Raw genomic sequence first — 24,297 nt, 5'->3', positions numbered from 1 at the left:
CCATCTGATACAAAAACCAAACATCAGCTGGAGAATTTTCTGTAGGACTGTTTGATTTGGCAATAAACTGACCATTCAGTAGGTTATGTAGGTTGTATGTATATTAGGCTGCTGAATGTTAGTTTTGATTAATTTAGAGTATGAATCATCAGCATGACTTCCATACCGGCCCACGTTAAAAACCACTGAAACCGGTGCTGTTGATCTATGGGGTGCCAGTGGAAACTGGACTACTGTTGGTCGAAGAAGGAGATGAGGAAGGCGTGTTCATAGCCAGAGAGAGACGAGGAAAAGCAAGAGTGTAGAACTGATAGTAAGGACTTTGAACATTGGGACTCTGACAGGGAAGGCTAGAGAGTTGGTTGATGATACAGAGAAGGGAAGTGGCCACACAGTGTGTCCAGGAGACCAGATGGAAAGGAAGCAGAGCTGTAAGCTTAGGATCAGGGTTTAAGTTGTTTTACAATGGCGTGGATAGGAAGAGAAATGGAGTAGGAACTATTCTGAAAGAGGAGTTTGTCAGGAATGTTCTAGAGGTGAAAAGAGTTTCAGATAGGTTGATGCCTCTAAAGCTGGAAATTGAGAGTGTGATGTTCAATGTTGTTAGCGGTTCCTACAAGGAGTAAGTGAGTTAGAAAAAAAGGTGAGATGTTAGATGATGTAATGCAGAACATCCCCAGAGGTGAGAGAGTGGTGATTGGTACAGATTTTAATGTTGGTGCAGGGTTTAGAGGTGATTAGATTGTGATGGGCAGAAAGAGCCAGACAACACAGGATGGTGGTGAAGAAGATGAAGAAGACAAAGGCAGAATAGAGGACGAAGTGGTGGAAGTTGAAAAAGAAAGAATGGTGTGTAGTTTTCAGGGAGGAGGTGAGACAGGCTCTGGATGGTCAGGTGGTGTTTTTAGATAACTGCAGCTTATGCAATCAGGAAGACAGGTAGGAGGGTACTTTGAGGAGACTTTGTGTTGGAATGAGGAAGTCCAGGTGTGTAAACAGAGAAAGAGGTTGGCTAAGAAGATGTGGGACACAGAAAGGACTAAGGAGAGTAGACAGGAGTACAGGGAGATGCAGCGTAAGGTGAAGGTAGGGCATGTGAGGTCTTATGTACTAGGTTTGGCAGCAAGGGGGAAAAGGTGGATTTGCCCAGGTTGGCGAGGCAAAGAGATGCAGATGGGGTGGGAACAGTGATGAGGTGTGCCGTATGACGGAGGAGCTCAAGGTAGAGGTGGGTCGGCATCAAGTATCAGATCTGGGCCCGTTCTTATTTGCTCTGGTGATGGACCGGCTGACAGATGAGGTCAGACAGGAATCTCCAAGTACTATGATGTTTGCAGACAACATTGAGGTCTGTGGCGAGAGCAGGAAGTAGGTGGAGGTACAGCTACAGAAAGCATGCTGTACAGCTTAGAGACAGTGGCACTGGAGAAAAGAACGGAGGCAGAGCTGAAGATGTTGAGGTTCTCTTTAAACATCAAGGATGGACAGGATCAGGAATGGATCCTTCAGAGGGACACATCTTATGTCTGATGTTTGGGTGATAAAGTCAGACAGGCCAGACAGAGAAACTGAAGACACTGATCTCACGACATATTAAACACTTTATTTTCAGAACAGACAGTAGGATGTGAACACACAGTGGCATGTCAGATTAGAGAGCTGGTAGTTTAGTTTAGTTTAGTTTAGTTTACACACAGGAGGCTCATAAATCCCTTAAAACACATCTAACACTAATAAAACCCTAAAACTCTACCTCACTGGTTAACACCATCTGTCAAAACTACACTTGATCTTAGTTGGCAAAAAGAAATCTTTGTTCTTGACATCGCTGTCCGTCAAACAAAGATCTGGTGCAGTAAGAGAATTTAGCAAATTCAAAAATTCAAATCTTAGCATTACTTTAACCTAGTTATATTTTAATAGACGCAACAATACTGAGCAACAAAATGCCAAATAAAAAAAAGAAAAATTAATATAATATAATATTCAATTACAATCAGAGAGAGTGTTACAGTTTCTTTGATCTCATTAATGAGTGTTAATGAAAGTGAACAACACAGTAACTTCTCCTTCTCTAGTAGCTCTGTCACAGTGTCTAATATAAAAAAAAAAAAAAATTCATTCTGTTACTTTTATTTTTCTGAAATATGATGAAACTCTTCTCTTTATATTTTTTCTTAAGCTGCAGGGTTTTAGGGGGGCGGAGCTCAGGTGGTAGAGCAGTCACCTACAAACCCCAGGGTGAGTGGTTCAATTCCCGGTTCCTCCTGGCTACTTCCTGAGGTGTCCTTGGACAAGACACTGAAACCCCGTAGTAACGCTGACTCAGTCTGGCAGCTGTCCAACCGAATAAAGTATACATTATTATTATTATTATTATTTACCACGTCTTCATGCTTCATGATGAAATTATCAAGATATCAGAACAGGAAATCTCCAACAGGAGTTTATAATAATTAGGATTAGATCCTAATTATAATAAAGGTTCAGGAAGAAGCTCAGGAGCAGGCAGACATGTTTCCTCTTACTATTATATATTATCTGACCTGAGCTCAGTCTCACTAACCTTGACCTGTTACTTCTGTCTGGTCCCAGGCTTTGGAACATATTCCAATTGCAATTTTACATTTGCATTTTAAAACTGGGAAAGATAAATTTAACTGCTGTCAATGTGTTCTTTCTACTGATAAACTGAGCTCCTCTCCTCTCTCCTTTCTCCTGTATCAATGCAAATGCCACCATTGCATGTCATTAACTTTGTGTCTTCTCTCTCCTTTTAGTTGTGTTTCCTCCTCTCTGTCTCCCTCTCTCTGTACTTTTCTTCAGGTATCCTCGGCCTGGAGCTGTACATCTCCAGAATCCAGTTGACCTACCCAATGTTCTTGCTGCTTGTTGTTGTCTTATTGCCTGCTGTTCTTTTCTCTTTCTCTTTCCACTCACCCCAACCGGTCGAGGCAGATGGCCGCCCACTATGAGCCTGGTTCTGCTGGAGGTTTCTTCCTCTAAAGCAGTGCTTCTCAATTATTTTCTATTACGCCCCCCCCCCCCAAGGAAGAACTAAACATTCGCCCCCCCCCCTTCCGGGTATGCTACAACCCGTTTCCTGGCGTCACACGCGCCCCCCCCCAAAGAAGCACTGCTCTAAAGGGAGTTTTTCCTCTCCACTGTTGCCTAAAGCTTGTTCAAATGGGATTGTTGGGTTTTCTCTTTAATCTTTTGTATAAATATTTTCTGTAAGGTCTTAAACCTTACACTGTAAAGTGCCTTGAGATAACTTCTGTTGTAAATTGGCGCTATACAAATAAAACTGAATTGAATTGAAATTGAATTCTGATACAGTATTAAAAAAGCGGTGTCTCTCATATGCAAGCTCTGTCCCGGACTATTTTGTAAAGTGGTGTAGGAACAATCATCTGACCAACACCATGGAGATGGATGTTTAGGAGAATAGAACCAGTTTTAACACCCAGAATGACGAAGTTCAAGGAGAGGAGTTAGAGAAAGTGGAGGGGAATCTACAAACTACTACCACTACTTTGTGAAATATGAATAAAAAGAGAATACAGTGATTTGTAAATTACTTTCTGACCTATATTCAATACACTGCAAAGACAGAATCTTCTTGTGAATTGAAACACTTAGATTATAAAAAGGAGTATAGTTTCCTCTGGTGAAGATACGATTTTGTTCTTATTTTAACTAGTTAAGTGAGAACTGGACACAAAAACCATTCAGCTTTCACCTTTTAGGACCTCGCCACTTTCCGGATGATGTCTCTGAAAGTCAGACAGTAAAATCTCTGTCAGAACATCTGGCGACATTTGACTGACCCACTTTTATGGATCCTAAATGAAATGATCACGTTTGCTGACCTGATTGCTGCTTCGGCAGTGAAGACGTCCCTGGTCAGACCCTCCAGGTGGATGCTGGGCTCCTGACCCCCCCGACCTTTGTCCAGATGGATGGTAACTGTCAGTTCCCGCTGTAGTTGCTTCAGCTGCTCCATGTCAGCTTGTGACAGCTGCTTGATAAATGGGTCCCTCATGGTTTTCTTCGCCTGCTCAGCCACAATCCGGTCTATAATCCTTTTCTTAGCCCGGCGCACATCCTACAGTGGTGGGTGAAATGGTTTTGGAGAATTACTTATGTACAGTGTATACAGTTTGACAAACTAAAACTAAAGCTAAATGAACCATTAATTTAACACTTAATATAACAATTTTAAATTGATCATTAATAAAGTATGCAAATGCAATTATCAAACACATCATAGATAGAATGAGTATTAACTCATTTAGCATGCATGTTGCCCTTAAAATTCTTACTTTACTTTTCTTGTTTTTTGTTTGAAGCTTGTTGATGTGTTAATTTTGCTTTCAGGGGCACTGCACATTAATCAACATCACTGTAAATGTGCCAGTGTGGCAGCTGTTGTACCTCAGCCAAATGCTTATCAGACTTAAAAACCACAAGAAAATTAAACACAGAAGATTCATGACAAGTGAAAAGTTTGGCCAAAGGACGTTGTCCTCGTAAGAAAAGCATATCACATGTTAATCTGGATCTAGTTACTCTGTCCTCAACATTTCACTGATTTATAAATGTGTTACGCGGAGAAGGTGTGAACGTTACACCAACATTAATAAGATTTTTGTCATGAAGGAGACCATATTTAGAGAGTAAAGTAAAAAAACAAAACAAAAAAACGTTCTTTTCCAAAGGAAAAAGCTAAAACAAAGTGATATCATGTTAACCTGGTCATTTTCTGCACACAGGTCAAACACTGCAGGTTCAAACTTCTCCTTCTCCAGAGCCGAGTAATGTCTTCTTCCCGTAAGTCCCATAAACAAAAAATCTGAAATGTCACAAAACAATAACATTTACAAATAACAATAACAAATATTTAACACAGAACAGTGATGACAAAAATTAGAAATGCTAACGCTCCTTCATCACCATGAACACACACACACACACACACACACACACACACACACACACACACACACACACACACACACAAACACACAGGTTTCTTTAGACACATACACCATCATGTTGCCTCAATCCGCAGTTAAAAATAGTCCCAAACAAATTGACAAGTTTTTCATCTTTGCTAAAATCTACAGTGAACAGATGTTTTGGGAATTTACTTTGAAAAATTAAATAAACATTTATTTATTGTAACATGTACAGATATGACAGATAAATGTAACTCAAGTTCAGTTCAGATGACCGTAAGGTTTGTATAAACTAGCTATGACTTATTAAAGTGATGAAAGCGGGCAGGGATTTTTCACTCCTTAGGTGTTTTTAAAGTCTATCACAGACTGAGCAGAGAAGTTACTGAGAGCTGGACAAACAAGAGATTTTCTTTTCTAGGGTTAACCCCAACTCAACACAAACATGAAGTTTAAACTCACTGAATTACCTTTGATCTTGATTAAGAAGTCCTCAACCCCTTCCCATGCCTGTCTACTCATCATGCTCCTGTGGAACTCCATCATCATGGCCGTCTGGAAGATCAGGATCTTCACACTGTGAACAGATTTTGGCTGCGTCTTCTTCACAAAGTCCACCACAGCTTCAATCATGGCATCTGCCACTGCTGTTGGGTGGGCCCCTCCCTGACCTGAACAGTGATGATGTTAAGGATTTTAATGATGATAAAGTGAGTTTTCATTTAGCCCCTTATAGTCATACCTATACCATACCATACATTTGTGATTAGAAAATATAGAAAGCAGCCAACATGAACCCATATTTTATCTACAATGATCTAAATCAACCAGTTAATACACTAGTTTCCACATTTTATGATATATATCTTGGGTCAATAACAGGTGGACCACAGTGTGGATCCGGACCCAGAAACTGTCCCGTACGAACCTGGAGCTACAGACCCAACCGAATGTTTTGAATCCAGATCTAGAAATCGAGTTTTTAATCCAACATGAACAGACTCCTTTCTGTTCATATTACCACTGGGAGCACAAACTGTGGCTCTATTTAAAAGTGCCAATGTCAAACGGCATTATGAGACAAAACACAAACGTTTTGAACACACATACTGACTCAAATCTGAAGTGCAATCACAGAGAGTTGCTATTCTCAGAGCCCAGTATGACCAGTCCACCAGGATCTTGAGCCACATGCTCAGTTCGATGTTACATAACGTTAAAGTTGTCTAAAGGTTTTTAAATTGTACTGAATTAATTTGATTTGAAAGTCAAGTATTGATTACATGCAGGCTACTTAAAAATATATTGCAGTAAATAGTTAGATAATATAGTCTTCTGGACCTTTGCTTCCAAAAGATTGGCTGTTGTCTTATGTGGGAACATTTTTCACTATTCACTGTAATTTAACAGAATGAAGCAAAACACTTTCACTAGATTAAAATTAGAACTATAGACAGTTTGGACAGACCTGTTTCCAGAGCAGGAAAGGAGACGGAGCTGAACTTGTTTTCTTCACAGACATTCAGCACTGAGTAAACTGTGTCCTTAATAATTGCAGGATCATTCTGGCCGACAACATGGATGATGTATTCACTGGGCAGCTTCCCAGCTGATGTTATTATCATCGGACGAGGCTGGTAACCCAGAGAATTCACTACAGAGATGAACAACACATCCTGATAAAACAAACTACTGTTAAATTTTTTTAATACTAAATTACATTATAAATCACAATACAAGTGATACTGGATACTACAATAATGAAGGTTCAGGTTCAGCTACTTACCGATCTGAGCACACTCCTGCTCAACTACTGATCCGGCACAGTCTAAGATCTTTTTGGAGACTCCTGGAATATGATACAGAACAGGGTTAAGAAATAATGTTACAAATGTTCTATCTAATATCATATGATACAAATGTTTTCTTAATTTAGTTTCATGTTTTCTAACAGTCTGTCACAAGCGTGGGAAGGGACAAGGCAGGCATGAACGAAAACTAGATTTATTTACAGAAAACCACACAAAACAGGGAACTAAGTGGGGTGTCAACGGACACTAAAAAAACAGGCAAAAACACCGGGACAAAGTAACAACATAAAACTACCAATATGGCAGGGTACAAAGTAACAAACAAGAAACCAAAGTACAAAAGAAAACCACTGCTCAATGGCAGGCAGACAATGTCCAAAGTTCAAAGGGGCAGGTGGAAAATTGGCTAATGGGTGGAGACCACAGGGAGAGGGAGAACTGGGGAAAATCCAAAGCTGGCTGGGTGCCAGGCCGAAATGGTGAACCAGTGATCTGTACCTTTCTGAATAAATCATCAGTAAACTGAAGAATTTGTTTCTGTTAATGGTTTTTGCAACATTAACATACAAGGAAACAACATTAATATCATACAGCACAAAGTGTCTGCACTATAATGTTATACATTACTGTAAAATGAAAATGTGACATCAAGGAACTGACTGGAAATGAAATTAAAATGTAGCCTTCTAAGAATGAAGGAAAAATACCAAATTGTATAATAAAAAATAATAATTCACTAATAAACAAGAATAAAAACAATAGGTAGAGACTTTTTACAAGATCATCACCTGCTTTAAGGTTAAAGTCTGGATTGGAGGAGTTGACAATGACATCACTGGCCTCCTTAGTGATGTCTCCTGATGACACCTCAAGGGTTATTTGACCTATCTGCATCTGGTACACACCGAGGGGGCGGGGTGATACTGCACCAACTGAGACTGACACACACACACTTTCATTATTAATGATGAATGTTGTACTGACCTAATTTCCTGGTTTCCTCTGATGATCCAACAAGAGTGTTTGCCTTTAGCACCAACATGCAATTCAATAAAATGTTATTTATATCGTCAAATATAGCGTCAAATCACAACAGAAGTTATCTCAGGCACTTTACAGTGTTTAAGGTTTAAGACCTTACAAAGTATAACTGTATACAGAATTATAGGGAAAACCCAACAATCCCATTTGAGCAAGCTTTAGCCAACAGTGGAGAGGAGAAATTCCCTTTAGAGGAAGAAACCTCCAGCAGAACCAGGCTCATAGTGGGCGGCCATCTGCCTCGACCGGTTGGGGTGAGTGGAAAGAGGAGAGAGAAAAGAACAGCAGGTAATAAAGACAACAACAAGCATCAAGAACATTGGGCAGATGAACTGGATTCTGGAGATGTACAGCTCCAGGCCGAGGATACCTGCAGAAAAGTACAGAGAGAGGGAGACAGAGAGGAGGAAACACAACTAAAAGAGAGAGAAGACACAAAGTTAATGACATGCAATGGTGGCATTTGGATTGATACAGAAGAAAGGAGAGAGGAGAGGAGCTCAGTTTATCAGTAGAAGTTCCCCAGCAGATTAAGCTATATCAGCATAACTAAGAGATGGTTCAGAGTCACCTGATCCATCTCTAACTATAAGCTTTAGAAAAAAGGAAAGTTTTAAGTCTAGTCTTAAATGTGGAGAGGGTGCCTGCCTCCAGAACCTGAACTGGGAGCTGGTTCCACAGGAGAGGGGCTTGGTAGCTAAAGGCTCTGCCTCCCATTCTACATTTGGAAACTCTAGGAACCACAAGTAAACCTGCAGCCTGAGAACGGAGAGTTCTGCTTGGAAGATAAGGAACTATAAGTTCTTTAAGATAAGATGGAGCCTGATTATTAAGGGATTTATAAGTGAGGAGAAGAATTTTAAATTCAATTCTGGATTTTACAGGGAGCCAATGGAGAGAAGCTAACGTAGGAGAAATATGATCTCTCTTGCTAATTCCAGTCAGAACTCTGGCTGCAGCATTTTAGATTAACTGGAGGCTCTTTAATGAGTTTTTGGGACAAACTACTAATAATGAATTACAATAGTCCAGTCTGGAAGTAACAAATAATATAATATAATAATATATAATATAATAATAATAAATAAAGACAATGTTAAAGACATATTTACTTTAAGTTACTTTATGCTGCTGCTGTTTGTTTCGTGTTCTTAATAGTTTTGTTGTTCATAAATTAAGGTTTAAGTGACAGGTCGGTCGAATGCTTCTTACCTGGGGACTGCTTTGATTGGCTGGATGACTGCGGAACAAGCGGTTTGTTAAAAACCTGTACATCTTGTTGAATGTTTCTCTGACCAGTCTGAAAAAAAAAGACATTGTATTTTTTATTCTACACATTCTTTGTCAAAATATGTCAACTGGTTACATTAATAACTTGACTGCCAACAGTTGGATGGAAAATCTGGGTGCAGCAGAAATAATGACCTTGTCACGGTCATGGCTCTTCCTGCCTGTCTGTCCTACATGCCCTTTTTGGTCAGCTTCCTGTTCTTCCTCCTCTCTGCCTCATTATTCTAATTGCCTATTGACTACCTGACCTTGATTTCTGCCTACTTCTTTTGGTTGTAGTGAGTGTTTCTCCTCTGATCTGATCTCTTCCTTGTTGTTCCCTTCCCTGCCTTGATTCTGTGTGGACCTCCTAGTGTTTTGACCTGTACTGTCTTATCTTCTATGGATCATGCTTTTTTGACCTCTACTAGGCTACAGTATCCATTTGTTGTATGTTTCTCTGTGTACGCTGCTGAAACCTCCCCTTGTTACCGTCCTGAACTATCACTGGATTCTGGATCACTAACCTCACTTACAAGTGAGGAAAGAGGCAAGCAAACTAAATCCAAGTCAAGGAGAAAAAAACATCAAAGCAAAGTGCTATCAAGTGTTTCTGTTTCATGAGATGTAAGTACAAGGGAGCAAAAAAGTTTCTTTTTTGTTTTTTAAGTGCAAAGGAAGATGCGTTTTGTAAATATTGAAAGTGAGGTGACTGAGCGTGCAGAGTTATGCACGTCATTCCACCATCGTGGACGTGAGCTGAAGAGTTTTCCTTGGTGTCGACTGTGTGGTGCTGCTATCACCAGACGTCGTGCAATAGCTTGAAGAAGAGTATAGGGGATTGAAACCAGAGAGCAGGTGGTTGGGTGATTCAAGAGGAGGAGGGTGGATACGTCGTCCTCTGACAGGGCTGAGAGCATGAAGAGAAATGCGTTGTTTGGTTTGGTTAGCAGAATGTCATAATCAGGAGGAGTGAACTGGGGGCTGATGGCTGCCACCTTGTTGGTAAAAAAGGAGGCAAAGTCGTCAGCTGTGAGACAGGTGGGTGGTGGAGGTGGGGGTGGATAGAGTAGAGACTTGAAAGTTGAGAACAGCTTTCTGGCATCTGTGGTGTTGCTGAGCTTGTCCTGGTAGTATTCAGTCTTCGCCCTAGTGACACGATTGAAGCAAATCCTGATAATCAGTTAGAGCAGGTTGAGACTTGGATTTGCGCCACTTGTGCATTGTTCACGGATCTGGTCAGTGAGCCACGAGTTGGAAGCTGACGGACAAGCAGGTCTAGAAGATATCATATATTGCATATTCGATATGCGTATTGCAGAGCCTGTCTGTGACTGTGTCTGTGTCAGAGGTGGATAGAATGTGATGAGGGCAGTATTGCAGAAACCAGGGAAGAAAACTGCTCCGTGCTGACATTTCTGAGGTTGCCGCGGAATGTTTCCAGTGCAATTGAAGACTGTGACAGTCTAGAGATGAAGACTGTGAGCCGAATGAAAAAATTATAAAACAAATGCAGAGGAGTGACAGAGATGTCATCCACAGTGCAGTTCCGGATCAGAACGAAGTCCAGGTCATTGCCAGTTTTGTGGGTTGGAGGAGTGGACAATAGTCTCAGGTCAAACGTGTTCAGAAGAGTGAGCACGTCAGTCACCTTTGGCTTGTCCAGGTGGATGTTAAGGTCTCCTAAGATGATGAGAGGAGTGCCATCTTCAGGGAATTGGGTCAATAGCATGTCCAGCTCGTCGCAGAAGTCCTCCAGCTGGCCTGGCGGTCTGTAGATCACAATGATGTGGGCTGTGATCGGTGCTGTAATCACCGCCAATTGGCAGTTTCACAGGGCAAGAGAAAAAGAGGCTGGCGGTGAGGTGTTCTGGGTGAGGGCCCGCAGGTGGGAAATGCATCGCCCTCTCGGAGAACGCCATGTCCCATGTCTGCGGAGGAGAACTGGAATATGTTGAAAATACATTGAAAAAGAGAAACAGAAAGGCTTTCCGAAGCAGAAGGGGGTTAAAGTGAAGAAAAGTGCAAAAAGATTGGAAACCATTGGTCTTGCGATATCCTTGCTTGGTGGACCTGCGCAGGTAGACTCACAGGTCCATTATCTATCCGTTATCTTTGATCAATTGCTTTCAATTGTGAGACATTTCACTCAGTCAAATTGTTGTAAGAACAGGCCTGTAGCACCACAAAACTTTGTGTGTATCTGGTCATACCTACAAGTGCCTGAAACTGATCCATGCCTTGGTCACCTTCACACTAAATTACAGTAACATCCCCCTCTATGGAACTGGCTATGTGTTTACTCACTGTCTGACTCATTCAAGCTCCAACGACATTAAAGCTCTGGTTCTTCTTCAAAATGTGCACTGACTCCTCACAAATACACTTAATAAATAGGTAAATAACTACAACAACTATTATTATTATTTCCTTGTTATTCAATTGCAGTATTTTTCCCATTGTATAATAAAATGTCATTGAGAACATCGAACTGTAGCAAAAATAGCTTTCCTTGCTTCCCCATAACTTGCTGTGTGTCAAGTGTCAAGCTGCGAATTGTATTTTTTACATTTTGGCAAATATGACCTTGGGCAGAAACAGACTAACCTCCTCCTCTTCCTCTTGATTGTTAGGACACATCACCACCACACAGCTGGACTCTGTCATTATTGTAGACAGGAACATGCTTCCCTGAGACATGAAATACTTCTTAGCTCCAGGTTTGTCCACAGTGAAGGTATCAGTGAAGTAGCTAGAAGAACTAATCAGCCCCCGAGAGCAGGATTTGGCTCTCTGGACATTATGAGGAGCCCCGCTGATGCTGATTCTTGGTCGTTTTGAATCAAAACTGACTTTGACATTATTGGCTTCGGCAATACTTTTCCAGTCATTCAACTTGTTCTTGTTGATGAACTGAACAACAGCACAGGACTTGAGACAAATACTTTCTTGAACTTGTGAGTAGTTCACCATGAACTTCTTTAGACTGTGGTTGACCTCTTTCACTGGATTCACAAAGCCAACCACAGTTATTTTGTCTCTTCCTGGATGGATCTGAATGGCCACTGTTTTCTTCTTTGAGGAGTTGTAGGTGTCCAGCAGCTGTTTGTTCAGGTCAAACCAGTTATGAAGATTGAGAACTTCCCGGCCTTCCAAATCTAAAGTCTGCACAGAAAAAACGGACTCCAACTTCCTCTCAGCATCACAGAGGATGCTATCAGTACTCCCCATCAGGAAAACACCTTCATTCTCAATGGCGTAGAAGGCACTGATCCCTTGGGAGGCGAATAGGTCCTGTGACATGTCCACAGGATCCAAGGACTTGAGAAAGTCAAAAAGATATTGAGGAAAATTTATTTGTTTTCTGCTTATACGCACTTGCCTCTCCAAGATCCATGATTTAATCTGATAAACCTCTGCAGGGAGTCCTATAATGGTCAACTTGTGGGTGCCTTCATTGTAGGAGACGTTCATCTGAGGGGAAATGTCCTGTGTGACTTTCTGCAACCCATCCTGATTCAAAATGTAGAACATTGCAAAGGACAAATCCATTTCATCAGAGACCCCATTTGTCTGACGTTCACTCAGACTCATGGCTTGAAGAACAATATTCTCCACAGGAGCCCTGATTTGTTTTATGTCATCAGCTCTTCCAGACACAGTCAAAGTGTCCATAGATGCAGCCAGTTCTAGAAAGACATCTTCCTTGACAAATGAACGGACGTCTGTCTCTGCTGCTTTCCATGAAGGTGTGTTAATTGGACATTCAAAGGCTGAGTACTGAGACATTTGCTGATGGAAGGCACTTTTAGCATTACTCATCCAGTTATCTATATCTTTGGCTGTCAGGTCTTTCTGTCTCAACAAGCTCGGTAGAGGACTGAGTTTCACCCGAGGGTTGTTCACACACAAATCCACACAACAGAAATACGAACGCATCTGATCATTGATGCTTTTTAACTCTTTCCTCATCTGAAGAAATCTCCAGACAGCGTGGTCAATGTGCTCAGTAAAAGATTCAGGCAACTTCCATGCTGGACGTTCTTTACCATACAAGGCGGTTCCCAAAGACTTATAGTATGGATACAACTTGACTGGGATGGAGCCTATGACGTGATCTTGATTTATGGAAATACTTTTCACAACTGCAGGAATACAAAGGATAAAAGAGAACTATTAATTGATTGTTTTACAAACTTACTTTCCAGAATTTATTTTTGAAATGCAATAATGATTTGGTCTTTTTCCTGGTATAGCAAATTAATTTGCTGTGATCCAGACCTTATCACTAAACCAGTCTTCAACTTCACTAATGGTCTTTTATCTGAATGGGAGTAATCTCTGCAACAGGTGGAAATGTAGAAACTAGTAAAGAGTGGAGGCTATAAAACTAGCACATGAATGGTAACTGAAAGATCAGTGTCTGTATTGATTGGTCTCAGGGATGTTAATTAGCTTGCCAGCATTTCAAGTCAGATGTTCTCATACTTATTGAGTCTAAACAGAGCAAGATAAAATAGGGTAAACATCATTAAAAACATTAAGTGAAAAACCTTTGGGATCATTGAAAGTGGCAATGGCAGCCTGTTCATCTGGGATCATGATGATTTTGTCTGGTACAGCCCAGTTCTTGTCAAAATACAACTCCAACAACTCTGGAACAGAATCAGAAATGGAATAAACACATTTTTGCAACAAGAATATCAATGGAAACTGTGAAAGGACTGGTTATCTGACTTGTCCAGGGTATACCCTACTCTGTCCCAATGACAGCTAGAACAGGCACTGGTTTAATGTTACACACTTTCTCTTCTAAATTGTGATTTGAGTTCTTCTTCTTTGCATAGAAATTAAACTGGAATCAAAGCAGGTGATTGGCTGGGCCATTGTAGCAGCTTTTTTCTTTGAAACCAAATGAGTGTTTGGGATCATTGTCTTGCTAAAATGTCCACCCTTGTTTCATCTTCATCATCCTGGTAGATGGCATCACATTTTTATCAAGAATGCCTCTAATGTCTGATTTTTCCATTCACAGACCGTTACCTAAACCTGGGTCTCAATCAAAGTTTGAAGCTGTAGGTGTTACCATTTTAAAGTGTTGGTCTTGTTTGTTTGCTAATCTAGCCACATTAGCTGCACAGTAACCATCACAATTGTCACGGTTCCAGCTCTTCCTGACTATCTGCTGTCTATGCCGTTTTTTGGTCAGCTTCCTGCTCCTCCTCCCCACGAGTGCTCTGATTGCACATTGTTTTTACCTGTGCTTCCTCTCTCCCTTTATAAGCAGATCCACTCGCTCTTTTCCCCTGCCAGATAGTCTCACTTCAGCCTGAGAACCACACTATCCAGCATTTGTATTGATCCGACTTCTCGCTACCGAACCTGCCTGACCTGACCTTTGTCTTCTGCCTGCTCTCTTGAGGATATCATGAGTGTTTCCCTGCTCTGATCCCTGCCTTGTTCCCTTCCCTATCTGATTCTGTGTGGACCTCCTTGTGTATGACCTGGACTGTCTGTGGACTGTGATTCTCATCTGTTGGATTCTGGATCTGGCATTGTCAGTTTGTGTTTTGGACCTGGACTGTGTTTGAGCTCATCTCAGCCTGTCCCCTCCTTTACCGCTCCTTTGTGTATGACCAGGACCGCTTTAAAACCTCCACCTCTGCTTCTTGGCCACCACGTGCCTCCACCTCAGTCTGCCATCTTGGTAGCCGCCCTAGAAACACTCCACGGCTGGGTCACAAACTTCCGGGTCGTAGCACTGGTTGCTGACGCTTCTCCTGCTTATTCCTCAACGCACCTTCCTACCATTTTCTGTGAGTACTCACCACCATCATTCGCCACGTCTCATCCAAGCCTTACGTGTCATTTCTTACCCATGTCATGGCTAGCCGATGACCAACTCTCCGAGCTATGGAATTCTTCATTGCACTATTTGATTGTCAGTAAAGCTCAATCTAACTATTCTTTCTAGCGTGTTGTCTCTGGCCATGGAGTCTGACCCCCAGATTTGTGACAAGGATAATCTGGTAATGTGGCATGTTTCTCTTGCCACTCAATATGAAGTATGATGTAAATAAAAGTCCCCAGATCTCTGCCGAGATGAAGTTGATGTTGTTGAACTGGCCTCTACTACACTTGATGAAGTTTGATTAAACTGAAAAATAAAGACAAATTTTGGAAGTCTGTCCATTGACCTTTAAAATCAAACTTAAGCAGTTTGGGCACATTATGTTGCTTTGATTGGTTAAGGGATGGAGAGGCTCTCAAAACCTTTGATCGTTAGTTAAATCTCAAAGGTAAAACATGGTGGTGGGAGCATAATGCTGTGGGGCTGCTTTGCTCCCTCAGGAATAGGGAATGTTGTTCGAGTGCATGGGATTTTACTGTAATTCCCAAATGTGAAGAACAAAGCAAAACTTTGAACTAAAGTGTAGATATCAACAAATATGCAACACAGCCTTAAAATAAAATGCAAACAAAAATCTAAATCTCATATACCTGAATACCGATTGGCCACTGGTGAGCCCAGATAACCACGTTTTAGTAAAATTGTTTTTATGCAGTTTATGTACCTTTGACTGCAGAGGGAGGAAGATTCTCCACTCGGACGCTTGTTGCTGCCTCCAGCAGTCTAGCAGTCAGTCCATATTTCTGCATCTTTGTGCTGGTCTGACTCCCAGTGAGGAATCTCTCCACATCTGCAAAAAAAAAATCTGATTACTCCTTCAAAAGAAGAGAAATGTCCTCAAATCTAGATTTTGCAGTTTCTGCTTTAGGATAAGATTTATGAATTGTATTGTTTAAATTCAACAATGTGTTTATGGTTATGACAATTTCCATAAAAAAGTTAAGGGTTTTGTTTGATTTCGTAAATATGGCTAATCATTTTCAGGTTAACTACATCTGTATAATCACTGCAGTCACCTCCAGGTTTGTTAAATGTGACCACGGCTCTGTTGAATTCCCAGATGATTTCCAGACTGTAGCTGTTCTCGTCTGACCCAGAGATATTCTCCAAAAGCATCATCAGCACATCTCTAGACATGTCATCCGGAACATTTTCCAACAAAACTGGGACACTCTGAATGGAATCTGAGTCTGGGAGGAGAAAATGATAAACCTGCTATATTTTTGGTATTTTGGATTATTTTCATTTGAGGAATTGGATTTGGTAGCAGGATGTATCTGATGAGAGCATCAGAGTGTTAAGTAAAGACACTGCAACCATTAAAGCTCACAGAGAAATAGACAGTTTAGGAGTTTTACCTGGTATGTTGTCATTTGCTGAGCTCTGAGGATGAAGAAAAAAATATTTAATCAAAAATAATAAACTGATATCAACATAAATATAAACATAAAGAAGATCAAGATTTTAGCTCAGGAATAAATGTAGGGAAGAGATCGCCGACACATTTGCTAAACATGCCTGAACAAAATATTTACCTCAGAGATGCTGGTTTTCTCTTGTTCAGTCTGACTCATGGCTTTAAGAACAATATTTTCCACAAGAGCCCTAATTTGTTTTATGTCGACAGCTCTGCCGGCCACTGTTAATGTGCCACTGAACTCATCCAGCAACAGGACGGCATCTTGTCGGACAATCGAACGGACGTCTGTCTCTGCAGCTTTCCATGCAGATGCATTAGCTGGACATTGGAAGCCTGAGTACTGAGACATTTGCTGATGAAAGGCCTCCTGGGCAGTACTCCTCCAGTTATCTATATCTTTGGCTGTCAGGTCTTTCTGCCTCAACAAGCTCGGGAGAGGACTGAGTTTCACGTCAGAGTCGTCTTCACACAACTCCACACTGCAGAAGTACGGACGCATCTGATCATTGATACTTCTTAACTCTTTCTTCATCAGGAGGTATTTCCAGACAGCGTGGTCAATGTGCTCAGTGAAGGGTTTGGGCATCTTCCATGCTGGTCGTTCTTTACCGTACAAGGCGGTTCCCAGAGACTCATAGTACGGATACACCTTGACTGGGATGGAGCCTATGATGTGGTCTTGTTTTATGCAAATGCTTTTCACAACTGCAGTGATACAGGGAATTAAAACAGAAAATGCTCATAAATTGTTGCCCTATTTGTGGCTAGGACACGTTTTCAGGTCAAAAGACTAATCATATAAAACTATGTGGTCAACCTTGTTCTGACATTGGCTTTTTGTCTTTTTCCCTTTTATCAGATTTGTTCCAGTACACTGATATTTTCAATTATTTTGCAGTTTTTTAGTTTGTTTGTCTCTTTTATATTTTAACATGATTCTACAAAGAATTATTTATTCTGTATATACTGTATATACTAAGTCTGCCAGAAACCTGGGGGTGATCATTGACGATTAACTGAGCTTTACCGACCACATATGCTCTTTCTTAAGGGCATGAACATTTGCCCTTTTCAATTTCAGAAAGACCAGATCCTACTTTTTGTATTAAACGACACAACTCATTGTTCAGGCTCTGGTCATTTCTCAGATTGACTTCTACAATGCCTTACTGACAAGGCCCCCAGCTGCAGCATCAAACTTCCAGATGATCCAAAAAGCAGCACGTCTCCTTCCCAATCAGCCAAATAGGACACGTTACATCACTCTCTGCACTGGCTTCCTGCAGCTGCTGCATTAGCTTCAAAGCCCTGACCGTTGCCTACAATGTGGTCAAGCCAATGGCTCTGCAAGCCAATACCATCTTGTGGTTCCTTCACCTGACCTAAAAAAAGACACCAGGCAAAACTTTTCAGCTCTGTGGTTCCACAATGGTGGAATGATCTACCCACATCTGTACGCTCAGTTATCTCACTACCAATTTTAAAAAACTTTTCCGAACCTTTTGTCCTTAAAACCTTATTAAAGTACATAACATTGAAACAGCTCTTTCTATTTTACTTTAAAGTTCTTTTCCTTGGATTATATATCTGCTTGCTTTGTATCTCACTTGTAAGTCACGTTTTTGTAAAGAACCCCAACACAGTTCAAAGCAATTGAAAAGAACTGTATGAACTGAACAACTGCAAGCAGACCTGATCACTAACACCAGGTTTGTAAGAAAATTCCAGCAGCTTGTTCAATAGCTGCTAGAAAAACTGAAACCAGATAGTTGAAGCCATCAGGTGTCCACATAGCTTTGGGAGAATACTGTATATATTTTTTGAAGTAAAAATCATCATCAAATTCAGTTTAGCTAGACATGCTGCTTTTAAACATTTGCACAGTCTTATAGATAGAATGCACTTCAACACATATTATAGGGTTTAAAATGAAGTATTTAAGCGAAACCTTTAGGGTCACTGAAAGTGACAATGGCAGAATGTTCATCTGGGATCATGACATTTTCTGGTCGAGCCCAGCTCTTTTCAAAATACAGCTCCAACAACTCTGGAAAGTAAACAGAAATTAAGAAGTTAAGTGGCCATTTTAAATAGTATGTTTCAAATCTATTGTGGTAGTGTACAGATACAATATTACAACTGTGTCCCTGTTCAAATACTACTTCACATCACTATTTTGCGTATATATCCAGTGGTGCTGGAAGGTTTGTGAACTATTTGCAAGTGTCTGTGTTTTTGCATAAATAATAACCTAAAACATAGTTTTAGTTTTCCATAAGTAAAGGACTTGTAACTAAACAAATGAAACAAAGAAGTTACACTTTATTTATTGTGGGAAATGATCATATATCATTTCCCACACATAGTTTTGTGTGGCAAAAGTATGTGAACCTCTAAGATTATTAGAGGTTCACATAGAGTTTATTTATAGAAGGGGGAAATTAGAAGCAGATTATAGAATGCCCGCCATTATGAAGTAAAATAACTGTTACCCAAAGTATCAGATATCTAGATTTTACCCTTGTGACTGTCTTTAAACAGTTCATGCACCTTTAACAACAGTCGTAGAAAGAATCTCCACTTGGACGCTCGTTGTTGCCTCCAGTGGTCGAGCGGTCAGTCCGTGTTTCTTCATGCAGACCTGACTCTCAGTGAGGAACCTCTCAACATCTGCAAAAGACTCCAGATTAGTCCTTAAAGATGATGGGAGAAAAAAGAACTATGCAATTACTTATATTTAAACTGCTATCAGAATCATACTGTTTCACATCATTTAATAATTTCATTCCACGCCCTTGTGTTCATCATAGAACGAAAGAGTCTGCGCAACGAATAAGCTCCACAGTTTCTTCTACAAGAACAGTCATTCCATGTCAGATGTTAACCGGGGCTCAGGTCAGAGGCATTTATTCCCCACAGTAAATCTCTTTTCCAGCAGTCCATTCATGCCAATCCAAGTCACATTCCTACGACCCAGACAGCAAGAGCATGGCATCGCCTGGAATATATTGCTCCTTTAATTAACTGTAATGTTGGCTCATGCACGATCTCATATCAATAATGGAAGAAGGGACCAACATGAAGGTGGACGGTCACTGTGAAATGCCTTTACCATTTAAAAAAAGAGACAATAGGAAATGTCTCAGATGTGTCAAGGATTATGTAACATTCATGATAAAATAATTACTCATGGAGAAGCTGAAGACGGTGCAGAGTCCTGCTTGGTACATCTGTCATTATAGGGTGTATTACCCACAGAAACCTGGCAAAATAATATGTGATACTGAATGCTAGTTCCATCAATTTCAAGAAGTTTCCAGAAATTAATTTAAACAGTACAAAACCAAGACTTGGCCCTGTTTGAGCCACAGATTGAGTCAGATGGTTTGTCGTTTCAGATTATTTTCAATTCAGAGTAATGAACTCCTCTTGCTGACAGAAGCCTCAGTCTATAACCCACTTGACTTGGTAGCGGTTTTCATTCCAATCATAAGGAAAATACTTCTGCAAATGTGCAGCGACACAACTGGATGAGATGCTCCACTATCAGTAGCTACACTCCAGCAGGTTTCAGGTAAGTCCTCCTTCAGACTTGATGGCTCGTCTTCATATGAGATGACAGTTATAAACAGCAGACTTAGTTAATGATCCAGCTGGCTCACAACATAATCTACAATCACCTTCTGATAATGAAATCTTCAATCATATTACCACCACCTGGAGAGTGAAGAATATTGGTAACTAACTTGTTTCCTACCTTCAGGTTTACTGAAAGTGACCACGGCTGTGTTGGATTCCCAGATGATCTCCAGAGTGTAGTCTCTCTCATCCAACCCCAAGGTGTTCTCCACCAGCATCATCAGTACATCTCTGGACACATCTGGAACATCCGGCACGTTTTCCAGCACCACTGCGACACTCTGAACAGAATCTGAGTGAGGTGAGAAAAAAAAATCCTGCTTCAGCTTCTCTAACTCATTATTTTCATGTAAAGACTTTACCTGTATTTATTAAGATTATTGACTTTTATTCTGAAACATTCTTGTCAGGAATGTCAGGAACATTCAGACAATGACTTTCATAGGCCTGTCATTAGCTAATTTATTTTCCTAAGTTCTTAAACAACTCTTAAAATAATTTGATATTAATTATTGGCAAAGGTCAGACAGACCTTAGAGATCAGTTGTGTTGAGATTAACCTTAATGTCCTCAGAGGCTTCTTCAAAAATACGGAACAAAAATAATATCCCGCAAAGTCCTGTAATTTAATTCACATACAGTTATTTACCCTCTTCGTTTGCTGCTTCAGCTCCATTTTCTGGATCAACTTCAGATTTCTGAGAATTTAAATCTGTTGACAAATGTAATAAAAATAATATTTTTTATTTATTATTTATTTATACATTTAGACTTTATCTGCACACGTGAACACACAGGGATGAACATCAGGCAGAAATATTACAATTTCCAAACCAAAGACCGAGCAAAATGTAATTGTTTTTAATTTACTATTCACGCCCTTGGATGTTTCATCCTCATATTGACATTATTAATGAATCATGGTCAATAAAAGTTGGCGACCTTGACAAAAACATTTCAATAAATTACCTCATTAATGTCAAAGTGACAGGTTTCTACAACGTAATGCCAATGAAATAAAAATATGTAAGGTGAAATCAGTGTTTGCAATAATATTCGCTGAAATCTATCATCCAGAAGTGATAGGAATATGACACGTGTCTAAATCTGCCTAGAACAGGCAGTTCACACAAACTGAGTGACTGTGCAAGAATGAGACTAGTGAGAGAAGCCACTAACACACTGATGACTACTCTGAAGTAGTTACACGCTTTAGTAAATGAGATAGGAGGGACTTTACATACAACAACTGTTGCCCGGGTTCTACACCAGTCAAAGCTTTATGGGAGAGTAATAAAGAGAACTGTTGAAGAAAACTCATTAAATTATTGAGTTCACCAATAGGCATTTGAAAGACTCCACGGTCTTTCAGTGGAAGGGTTCTTTGGTCCGATGAGACCACAATGTTGCTTTTTGTCCATCAGACAAGACGCTATGTTTGGCACACGCTATACACTGCACATCACCACAAACACACCATCCCCACTGTGATACATGGTGGTGGCAACATCATGCTGTGGGGATGCTTCTTGAGAGCTGGGTCTGGAAGGCTTGTTAAGGTAGAGGGTAAGATAAATGCAGCAAAATATAGGACAATGCTGGTGGACAATCGTATTCAGTCGGCAAGACAATGACCCGAAGCATACAGAGAAATCTACACAGAAATGCTTTACTGACACCAAGGTGAATGTTCTGGAGTGAATCCAATAGAGAATTTGTAGATAGGCTTAAAAAGGGCTGGTTCACACCCGATCCCCATGCAACCTGGCAGACCTTAAGCACTTTTGCAAAGAAAAATTGCAGAAAATTCCAGTGTCCATATGTGCAAGCCTAACTGAGACCTATCCACACAGACTTCATGCTGTGATTGCAGCTAAAGGTGCATCTACTAAATATTGACCTGAAGGGGGGTGAATATTAATACAAAAACTGATTTCACTTCATACAATTTTATATATTGACATTACTTTGTAGAAACCTGACATTTATGAGGTATTTTTCTGACATAGTTGCCAACCTTTATTGACAATGACAATTATATATTGTTTCTAGTAAGAATTGTGAGTATGTTACAGCCTGAAATGTCTTTTTCTTCTGAAGCTTGATGTCAAAATACTAATAACTAATAAAATAATGACAAAGGCCTAATTTCCTCCCATTGGTTTGATAAGAATGACATTAAACTGTTTCTGTTAGGAAAGACTTTGTTAAAAAGAAAAATAAATCTCTATATGTTTTTGTTCTATAAGATGTAGTTAAACATGCTGCTGATTTTAGTTCTCAGATTAGATTTAAGTACTTTAACAACGGAGGAAGAAAGTTTAGAAGCAGTTACCTGAGACGTCGTCTTTGTTTGTTGGCTTCTAAGAAAAAAAAAGATTTCAATCACACAGAGTGAAAAGGTGGTCTTGCAACAATATAAACATCGTTTTAAGACTGTGATTGAACATTTAAATACAATTTCCTCTTGGGCTAAAATACTGTAAAACTAATGGGCAGAGTTTCCACTGAGTCATTTTTCCATCACATTCATTTAATTTATTTCTTTGCAGATAGAATAATTGTATTGATGGCGATGTACAACTTCATATATATTTAATGACATACAATGTGCAAATTAAAATTACATAACAAATAACAGCTGGATAATATTGGTGATGAGTTCACATGATCCTGATCCTGTTGGTTCTTCTACAGTCACACAAACACAAACACAAACTCAAACCTCGATCAATATATGTGTGCACACACTCCTTTTGGTGTGTGTGTTAGTGTGTGTGATTTACTTTCACCTGCTGGACTATACCTGCTCTGAATAAATGCAAAAATGATTCTCAACAGATTGTGGACGTCTAGTTTTAACTGTGTCAGACACATTTTGTTGTTCTGAATTTCTGTTACTTTTGCAGAGATCATGCTTTAAATTCTTCACAGTCTCTATGTGAAGCTCTGCTGCTCTCCCCACCTCACACTCCTTCGGTCTTTTTCTTCAACATGATTCGCTCCATGTTTTCTAATCCACTCCTCAACAGAACAACATAACCTCATACAGCATCATAACAGTACTGCATTACACACTGGATGGATGGAAACTACCACCACCTGCTGGTATGGAGTGTTTGTTTCTTCCTAAGCAGGAACAGAAGACAGCTTTAAAACATGACTCACTGTTGGAGAAATCAGCCGTAACTTCATCGATTGATTTGCCACAACGATTTCATGACTCTCCTTCTTGAGGACTCTCTCTTTTACTGCAAATAGACAGAATGGTGAAAGTAATCTTGTTATTCTGAGCATGAGTTTTGATAAAGATGTTATGATAAATAGATGATAAATTATGTCATAAGTTACCATCACCTTATATAATTCACCTTAACCTTTTGCTTTACAAGTGTGAGTTGATTGTAATATTTATAAGGTTAAAATAACTTAGTGAAGCTGGATCCTGCTCTTTGTTCACTCTTCATTGTGATCAGTGGACTAATACAGAGGAAAGGCGGTGGCCGGGGGGAGGTGCAGAGCAGACAGTGCTGCGACTAAACTCAGACCTGTTGGGTTTTATGGAAATTCAAAACCTTCTGCTGATGATTTTAAATTGTTTCAAAATCAGATTAACATTAAAGATGAACTTTCAGTTTTTAAATGGCCTCAGTCCTGACAGAAACCTGCTCAGTCACTGTTCAGCTGTTTGCTGGCTCAGACTCACCCTCCGGTGCCCTGAAGTAAACTGCGGCTCTCGGAGCTCCGTCCTCCACCTCCACCCTACAGTCTGCTCCGTTTGACTTCTTCTTGCTCTGGAAGTGAAGCAGCAGTTTGTTCTTCACGGTTTTGGTCTGAGCCGGACTCCAGTCCCCCTCCACGACCACCGGGGGACACTCGGATCCAGACATGGTGGCTCCCGGTCCAAACCCTCTGACTGACCGGGACAAAATGTTCGGGCTTCAGCTGCTCTCACTTTCGTTTTTCACTGTAAGATAACACCAGACTGAGCATTAAGACGGGTACTACGGTCAGTGACGAGCAAATGATCATATAATAGAAACACCGAACCGGTGCAGCTGTGGTTCGATCCTCGGCTCCTCCTGTCCTCATGCCAGAGTCATTTACAGGTACACAAGTAGAAAAGAGTGTTGGTACCACTCTGTTAAATAAAGAAAAACCCACAAAGGTCATTAAAATAAGTTAAAAATGCCAAAAGTAATAATAAATAAAAATGTACTCCTTTTGGCCTGGACAAAAAGAAAA

At 40.3% G+C, this 24,297-nt stretch overlaps 1 protein-coding gene across 2 annotated transcripts; it reads right to left on the bottom strand.

Annotated features, from left to right (window-relative positions):
- Window positions 1–2,299: 2,299 nt before the first annotated feature.
- Window positions 2,300–24,122, bottom strand: LOC113150047 (protein mono-ADP-ribosyltransferase PARP14-like). 2 transcript variants are annotated; one of them, XM_026342427.1, is made up of 23 exons: window positions 24,103–24,122; window positions 23,759–24,019; window positions 23,221–23,303; window positions 22,388–22,415; window positions 20,702–20,764; window positions 20,171–20,344; window positions 18,964–19,083; window positions 18,362–18,460; window positions 16,529–17,118; window positions 16,352–16,376; window positions 16,010–16,183; window positions 15,658–15,783; window positions 13,636–13,737; window positions 11,690–13,227; window positions 9,026–9,113; window positions 7,561–7,710; window positions 6,748–6,810; window positions 6,430–6,615; window positions 5,432–5,632; window positions 4,755–4,855; window positions 3,873–4,108; window positions 3,743–3,776; window positions 2,300–2,337 (listed from the first exon to the last, which is right to left on the bottom strand). In XM_026342427.1, exons 2-22 carry the CDS (start codon window positions 23,940–23,942, stop codon window positions 3,746–3,748), a joined length of 4,362 nt encoding a protein of 1,453 aa, XP_026198212.1. In that variant the 5' UTR covers window positions 23,943–24,019; window positions 24,103–24,122; the 3' UTR covers window positions 2,300–2,337; window positions 3,743–3,745. The 2 variants fall into 2 exon arrangements, with proteins under 2 accessions (XP_026198212.1, XP_026198211.1); XM_026342426.1 differs by lacking the exon at window positions 2,300–2,337 and having other exon boundaries at window positions 3,180–3,776.
- Window positions 24,123–24,297: the final 175 nt, after the last annotated feature.

This window comes from Anabas testudineus, chromosome 9 (assembly GCF_900324465.2).
Source record: "Anabas testudineus chromosome 9, fAnaTes1.2, whole genome shotgun sequence".
NCBI lineage: Eukaryota > Metazoa > Chordata > Actinopteri > Anabantiformes > Anabantidae > Anabas > Anabas testudineus.
Note: the sequence above shows the minus strand (reverse complement) of the source record. Positions and strands in the feature narration are given on the sequence as shown.